Raw genomic sequence first — 8,872 nt, 5'->3', positions numbered from 1 at the left:
CCCCTCTCTACTCCCTACCCCCCTCTCCCCCTTTCTTCCCTCCCCCCCATCTTGCAATGTGAGACCCCTGGGTCACTGTCACCACCACCAGACAGACTTTGGACTTCCTAGCCTCAGAAACTGTGAGCAAATAAATTTTGTTTTCTTTACAAAAAAAATTTTTTTAAACCCAAAAAACAAGGTTTTGCCCAAATATTTTTTTAAGCTGTTAGTGTCGCCATTAAAAAAGGGTAATGTCATCTTTATCAGCACCGCACTCTCCCGAGTGAGCCACGGGCCGGCCCGGTAATGTCATCTTTATTCCAAATTATTTTTGTGTAATCTATTTCTTCTCAGGCAGCTTTTAGCATCTTCTGTTTGTGTCTTCAGTAGTCAGAACTTTCACAAAGATATGCATGCTTCTCTTTGGGTCTATTTTTATCAATTTTTCTGGGTACTCATGTGCCCTTTCAGTTTGAAAACTCACGTCATTCAGTTTGGGATGTTTTTCTTGGGTTACATCTTTGACTTATTCTCAATGTTCTCTGTCTCTGGAACTCCTAATCATACATTGAACTTCCTGAACTCTAATTTCTTCTTGAGTCTTCTCTTTTCTGTTTGTCTTTTTATTCTATTTATTTTGATAGTTTGTCAGCCTTGTACTCTTCTAACCCTTCTGTTACTTCACAAGGTTGAGGATTAAACAAATATATATGCATGAAGTGGTTAGAATAGTGCCTGGCATGTAGTAAGTGCTCGTGTTAGCTATGATTGTTGTTCATTTTCATAACTAATTGTTTTGAGGGAGAGGTCTTTGATCTTGATTCTTTGACTTATTAGCTGTATGACCTTGAGCAAGTCCTATAATCTCCTTGAGACCTACTTCCCTCTGTAAAATGTGAATAAGCTTTACCTCTCTGATGTGTGTGAGGGTCAAATGAGAATATGTATATGAAAATGTTTAATAAACTTTGCACAGAGTTGATAGTTGCTACTTGTATCTTTCAAATATCAAAAGTTTTTAGTTTGAAAGAAAAATGATGGCTGAATTTTCAGGGTTTTTTTTTTTTTAAAGAGTACTTGATTGCTTGTGACTTTCTTGCCAAATGTGTATGAACTAGGTGAATTTGAGCTAATGCTAACGATGCCTTTTAAAGAAGTTATTTCTCAATACTCAGTGTCATTATGTTAGGCTGAAGATAGAAGATTATGAAAATATTTATTCTATGGAAAGCTCTGGCTTTACTTCAGATTGTATAAATCTGTGTAATGTAATAATTAAGAATGATGTGGTTACTAGTTTAAACCCATGGAGGGAATATTTATTTGGATTATTTATTTATTTTTACTTAAATGGTATTGGAGATTAGGAAAACCAGAATTTGTCTTTTGGTTTTTCTCAATAGTGTTAATGTAATTTCAAATGTTAGCTCATTTTTGTTAATGGTGGCTTTTTGTTTGTTTGTTTTGTTTTAAGGTTTTTGGATTCAAAGCATAAAAACCATTACAAGATATACAATCTGTAAGTATGTTTTCTTATTTGTATGCTTGCAAATATCTTCTAAAATAACTATTAAGTGAAAGTTAACTTCTTTGTTAGAGTGAGGTAGATTTAAAGATATATTTTAACAGAATTGTATTCCTAAAACAATTAGTTTAATAAGTCTGATCGAGACCATTGTTAGATCATTTCGAAAGTGTAGTGATGAAGTAAAACAATGCTGGCACAGATTCATGTTACTTGATCTGCTTTAAATGACTTGGCATCAGTCCCATCTTTGAGCCCACAACCATGTGGTAATTTGAAGTGTAATTCACAGCCGAGCTTCTGTCAAATCATTAATGACATCTTCCATGGAAGTATGCTTTAGAGTGGATATAATTTTGTTTATTGTGTCTGTAGGTCAATCGATTGAAACAGCTCTTAGGGTATTCCCTAGCTATACATAACCCAAATAAGTTATCTAAAATTGTTGAATCGAGTGGTTTCTCGTCTGGAGTAGGGTTTTAAGAATTGCCCATTGTATAGAGCTGGTTGACCTTATTATCTTTAACTTTTAATTTTTTCTTTTGACTTTGGGAGTAGAGATGTGAAAGGATAAAAAGGAAGAAAGGAGGGGAGTGAGCAAATACTTTACCATTTTTGCCCTTGAAGATTATTTTTAATTCCCCAAATATTGACCATTTTCTAATTTTTATAAAATGGCACATAAAATGTGTTATTTTTCTACTTTGCTTTTATTTTTCCCATGTGATATCTATAAATTATGCAATAGGAAGGATTTTTTATGTAAAGTTAGATATACTAGTTCACTCTTATGATATTTCTGTAGAGTTTATTTATCAAATGTAAGACCAAGATTCCCTTTTGCCTCCACCAGGCATTTAAGTCTTTATCAAAAAGGATGAAAGACTGTCTGTGCCTTGTTGGCTTGTGGGATGTTGCTTTTTTATCTTTAATTTAGTGATCTTTCTATTCTGGTAAGACCTCAGAAGTACTGGGATTGGAGCAGACACCAATATTATTACTCCTAATGAGTTTTCACTGATTTCCTCAGATTCACAAAGAAGCACATATTTGTTGAGTGCTTGCTAGATAATATAAAACATGCTGGGAGGTACAAAGGTAAATAAGATGTAGATCCAGTCCTCAGGCAGCTTATAGTCTAATGTGAGAGGCAGGTGAAGTATTATAGAAGAGGTAACAAGAGCAGTGAAGACATCAGTGGAAACAGTGATTGTACCCCACAGGGAAGGTTTCATAAAGGAAGACATGTTTGAGCTGTGGTGAAAAATATCAATAGGGATTGACCCTTAGGCCCAGCAGGAGAGGAAATGACATTGCAGGCCAAAGGAATGGCAAGTAAGAAGCTGGTTGGTATAATAGTGTTTAGAATATGGCAGATAATTCATTATGATCAGATTGTAGTGTGTGTATAGTGTGTGGGGGGGCGGTGTGGTGGTAATAGGTAACAATGTAAAAAAAGAAAGCAAAAGGTGCTGTAGGAATGTAAGTTTAGGTAGGCCCAGCTTACAAATGATCTATACACTTAGTGGTCTTCCTCTTTTCCTGATTAATCTCTCCTACACTGAGCCCTGTTGCAGATAAGTTGTTGCAGATGCTGTAGTGTCTCTTTAAAGGACAAAACTTTGTACTTTTGAACAATTGGATTCAGAAGTTAAGAAAGGACAAGAACTGTCAAAAGATGGAATCCATTAAATGCGTTACTTCAGGCTTAGACTCTCAGGATTGGGGATTTAGAGAGTCCCCGAAAGGTCAAAAGACACTAAAGACAAATTATGTCTTTCTCAGAATTTTATTCCAGTTTAACGTATCTATAGAAAGGGAGGGAAATTCTTTTCATTCCTGTATGTAGTGGCTTCCTGCTTCCAGAATTTAGGACTTTGGCTTGTACTGTCACTATTGTAGATCACTTATATTATTATGGTTAAAGTTGGCATTGAGGGATAGCCTAGGAACTTGACTGCGTTCTTATTTTTGTATTCCAGACACTGGACTCCCAGGTTAATGGACTAACTCTTTATTAGTTGAGAGTAGCTTTTAATGCGTATATTTTAACTTCCCTTCCCCACATGGAATCAGAAAGAGAAAGTACCTGAAAGAGATCAACCTTCTCACTTCTCAGTGTATGGCAGACCATACACTGTTTATGCCAATATTCCCTTTATGTTTTGTTTTGTTTTGTTTATTTTAACCTCCCCAAATTTTACTCACTTCAGAAGTTTTTAGAACTATAAAGTTGTAGCATGTTTTGATTTCCGATGTCACTTTTCAGTCTTTTTTTAATTTTTTTTAATTTTTTTTTTACCTTTATACCCTTGTTTGTATTTCTGGTTCTGGGTGAGTCTGGCAAGCAGCAGGTGTTTCTATTTTGTTTATTTTATTTTTAAGATTGTAATTACATGTCATATATATCTTTGTAAACATATATAAGTTTGATGATTTAAAGATATTTGCACTTAGCATACTCATTTAATAATATGTTAAACCTTTTATAGCAATTATGATATATGTGGATGAAGAAGAATTCCTAATGTGGGCTTTCTAATAATTAACTGTATCTGTTAACATCTCTGCATTTTCTTCAGGCATTCAATAAGTTACTTTAAGAAAGGGGAAAATTAGACTCATAACATGAACCTAATTAAGGTATACTGATACTTAAATTAGTTTGTTTTGTGTAAGTACATTTCATTTTTGTTTGTTCCTCTGTATAATCTGCACTGTGGTAGGGATATGGAAAGGAGGAGTGATAAGGAATAAAGGCATACACAGTCATCTAGGTAACTGTGGGAAATTGATTTCCCAACCTCCTATGGATACCAAAATCTGAGGATGCTAGAGTCCCTGATATAAGATGGTGTAGTATTTGCGTATTACTTATGCATATCTTCCTGTATACTTTAAATCATCTCTAGATTACTTATAATACCTAATACAATGTAAATGCTATGTGAATAGTTGTTGTACTGTATTGTTTAGAGAATAATGGTAAGGGAAAAAGTCTGTACATGTGGAGCACAGACACAATTTTTCCAAGTATTTTTCATGCATGATTGGTTGAATCCACAGGTGCAGAACCCATAAACATGGAGTGTCAGCTGTATAGTTCTTGCCTTCGAGGAACTTAAGTTTTCACTGGATACTAATTTTTAGAAGGTGTATTGTATTTTACTACATATTCTATTTGATATACTCCATCATTTTGTGGTAAACCTTTAGCTGTTATTAATTTTTATTAAGTTTTCTTTTGTACAATGGAGATAGCTTCATTGAAGAGAGTGAAGAAGAACCCTACTTACCTATTTGATTTTTGGCAAGTCTCACTTCGCACTTCCCTTTTTCTATTAATTTTATCTATTTCTTATGCTTTCTGTCTACCGCTTCATAAAAACTCTCTCTTTCAATGCTGCTTTATTTCTCTTGCCTTATATAAGCCAATATGAGGTAATGATAAAAAAGTAATGATTAAGTTGAGTTTTAGTTATAAGAAAATATAAACAGTTAAATTTAAATGGTTAGAATTCCATTTGCTGTTTGTGTATCTTTAATTTTAGTTTGTTGAGAGACTTATTACTGACATAACATAAATTTAAAAGAAATTGTGTGTGTGTGTGTGTGTGTGCGCGCGCGTGCGTGCGCGCGTGTGTGCATGAGGAGGGAGGGCATTTATCAGAGAAGATTTTTAATTAAGAAGAAAGTCTTCATTCTTATTCTACCAGTTCCATTCTTGAGCATTTTCATCACTACTAGTCCTGGCATATACTCTCCCACACTTCCTGTGCTTACCTGTAAAGATTTTCATGACTTTTTTCTTATCACTGTTTGTTGGTTCTATCTTTTGTGACAGATGTTGTTCTTGTAGGAAGGCTGGCTTTGACTAAAATTTGTTATTGCTTTTGTATTGAAAACTTTTGTATTTTTTATAAGTAAAAATACTGAGAAGTAGTAGACAAAGTTTGACTTTTGTAATCAGAGATCTTGAGCTTGAGTTCTGGCTCTTCTATTTACATATTGTGATTTAGGGCAAGTTTTTTAATGTTCTAAATCTTAGCTTTCTAATACGTAATATGTGGATAATATTAACTATTATCACGTGGTTGTAATGATGAAACAGAAAACATTTAGTAATCATTTCTGCTTTCCCTGCATATGTTCCTCTTAACAGTAATATTTGAGAACCATTTTATGAAGGTGATCTTAAGCAGTGTTTGTCAAACCAAATGTTTTAAGATCCTGAGAAAGTATGAGAAGTTTGGAGAACTTGAAGCTGCACACAACTAACAATGTTTATTTTCTGTTAGCTGTCATGAGACCAGCTTCTCAGAATTGTTTCCTGGCCCTGCATTCTCCCACCCCCTAAGCCTTTATATAATTCCTTATAAAATACTCCATTATGGATTCTTTACTATTGACTGTGTCTCATCTTTAATCTGTACCAAAGAAAGTATAAAATGTGACCATTTCTTGGTCAGTCATCTTCTTCCTGTCAGGTTTTTTATATCTAGGTAGAAAAGTATTTTGCAAGGATGCCTATATGTGCATATTATCATTTCTAAATAAATTTTCTAATAAATCTCAATATACTAAATTATACTAAAAAGGAAGAGCTTGTTTTGTTTTGAGTGTGAAAGTTGATTTATTTCAGGTCTAAACATTTAGAAAGTCATGTATTGCAGTTTGTTTATAATCAGTTCAACCTTCATGTGATTTTGGTTTTGAAACTCTTATAACTCTTATAAGTACAGGAACTATATAGATATTTTAAGGATTTCTAAATGTATAATGCAGATCCACAGTCACTTACTTGAAACTGTTGAGGCCAGTTACATTTCAATATTCAGAATTTTTCAGTTTTCAAAAAGATAACACAGAAGTATATACTTTATATTACATAAACCCCCCAGTGGTGTTTGGGACAGTACCTAGAATGAAATGTTTGACCCTTCACTCTAAGTGTACTAATTAAGGACTACTATATACAATCTTATAACCTCAGATCAGGTTGTGCTGCAGTTGAATTTGCCATGAACTTAAGAGAAAATGTTAGATGTTTTGAACTTTTGGGATTTTGGAATTGCAGGTTAAGGGGCTGTGGACCTTTGTTTTTAAATGCTAAGTTTTTATTTTATTTATTTATTTATTTTTATTTAAAGATGACCAGTAAGGGGATCCCAACCTCTGACTTGGTGTTGTCAGCACCATGCTCTCTCAAGTGAGCTAACTGGCCATCCTTATATAGGGACCCAAACCCACGGCCCCGGTGCTATCAGCACCACACTCTCCCAAGTGAGCCACGGGTTGGCCCATTAAATGCTAAGTTTTTATTTTAAATAATTTTTTTAAAAGTGTGGTTTGGTTGGTAGTTGGGGTTACCAGGATGCTGCTGACCACATCTGATTTATAGGATCCCTTTCTGAGCCTATTAATTTTTATAAACATGGCCAAGTAATTATGAGTAAGCCATTGTACAGTGACAAACATATTACCACTATTAAAAAGACAAGTATTAGCATGCTGTAGTAATACCAAGTCAGCATTTTACTATTCTGTATTGGGATTTTGCTTATTCTTTCATTAGTTTCAGACTTAGTTTTAAAGTTACTAGTTTTAAGTAACTTGAGAGGTTATTGAAAAAGATGATCTTTGGCTTATCAAAAGGGAGAAAGGTCTGGTTTTAAAAAATTTAGTAGGCGTTGTGTCCAAGTAGATTAGCTTCCTTCAGATTTTCATTACTTCTCCTTTGCCCTCATGCTTTTACTGTTTTTAACATATATCGTTTTAAATAATAGTTTGAGAATTGTGTAACTCAGTTGTGAGGTAAAGATAATATTGAAACTGGTCAGTTGTTTACACATACTTGTGAAATCAAAAGTATATTTCAGTAGCATGCAAAATTCCCATAGAAGAAATTTGAAGGTATGGATACAACTGAATTTGCAGTGTCATGTATTAGTGGCATCACAAGTTTTATAAGGAAATGTATATGCTCTCATTACGTACACTTAACCTTTTAAGCCTCATATTCCTTAATTACAAAATGAGGATAATAACAGCTACTTTATCATTCCTGGGATTAAATTAGATAATGGATATATAGAGAACACTTAGCACAATGCCTGGCCCATTATAAAGATTCAGGAAATGTTTGTTATTATTTTTTTCTCCCCAAATGCCAAAGATAACTTTATATCACATTTAAACTTTTCTTTTAGATGTGCTGAAAGACATTATGACACCGCCAAATTTAACTGCAGAGGTAGGTATACATGTACTGTAGTATGTTCTACAATTTAAAACCTATAGATTATATCTTACTGTCATAGTAATAATGAATCATCTAGATTATTAATTAAGATAAATATTATCTTAAGGATGGTCTTAGAAATTTTGAAAAAATAAATCTAATTTTGCTGTTCTCCTTTTGGAAACAAATATCATACAAACCTATCAATATTGTCAGGAAAATTAAAGTGCAGAATAGACTAAGAATTAGAAGAAATTCCTAAACTAATAATAGAATAAGGAGAGGCAGTTGAGGCAGTTGGTGTAATAGTAAATAATTATAGGGAAAAGGCAGAATTACTTAACTCTTCTGTGTTAGGAATGATTTAAAAGGTGGGAAAGGGTATAACAAATATAGATAGGAAGGATCTGAGAGATGAGGGCAGGGAACAGCATTAAATGAGTTCTACTTCATGCGTAAGTAAATTCTCTCTCTGAGGCCACAAAAACTTCCACTTGTGTTTATGGAACCTCTTAAACTGTGAGAGAACTGGAGAGTTGAGGTACTTGGCAGATGCTGCTGTGATAGTAAAAAAGAGAAAGTGGGTGCCATGAGCTACAGTTTGATATATCTGCCATCGATTCCTCCTCAAAATCTAGAATGGACTTTCAAACAGATGGTTTGGGAATTCTGAAACTCTAATGATTGAGAGTCAGTATAAATTCACTAAAAGTGTTTCTTTTTTGGTGGATTTAGGCTATTGCTTACTAGGCAAAGCATGCTTAAGTTGAAGTTTATCTAGCTTTCAGTAGACGTTTATCAGATTTTCCTGGATGTTTTTGTATGCCACTAGGGAAATGAAGATGGAACAATAGAACAGTTAGGCAGATGACTAAGTGAAACCTGTGCCACAGATTCCCCATAATAGTAGTCGTTGTATACCAGAAGAGCTCTCTTGTCACACCAAAAGACTTAATTAATTTTATCCTGTATCACATTATGAATGACTTGGTTGAAGATATGACATACTTTTCACATATTTAGATGACACAGAGGATAATTAACACATTAGATATCAGTCATGATTTTTAAGGATCTTTGTAGGATGGAAGCAAGGCAGATACTAATAAGATAAAATTTAGTAT

At 33.8% G+C, this 8,872-nt stretch overlaps 1 protein-coding gene across 1 annotated transcript in view; it reads left to right on the top strand.

Annotated features, from left to right (window-relative positions):
* PTEN (phosphatase and tensin homolog) overlaps positions 1–8,872 on the top strand; it is a 90,672-nt gene that overhangs the window by 51,108 nt on the left and 30,692 nt on the right. Inside the window, exons 3-4 of the mRNA XM_008575812.1 lie at positions 1,457–1,501; positions 7,717–7,760. Of these exons, the coding sequence (XP_008574034.1) occupies positions 1,457–1,501; positions 7,717–7,760 (89 nt within the window). The remainder of the gene's footprint in view (positions 1–1,456; positions 1,502–7,716; positions 7,761–8,872) is intronic.

Source organism: Galeopterus variegatus, unplaced genomic scaffold (assembly GCF_000696425.1).
Source record: "Galeopterus variegatus unplaced genomic scaffold, G_variegatus-3.0.2 Scaffold1242, whole genome shotgun sequence".
Taxonomy (NCBI): domain Eukaryota; kingdom Metazoa; phylum Chordata; class Mammalia; order Dermoptera; family Cynocephalidae; genus Galeopterus; species Galeopterus variegatus.
The sequence above is the reverse complement of the archived record's forward strand: the minus strand, read 5'-3'. Positions and strand labels throughout refer to the sequence as shown.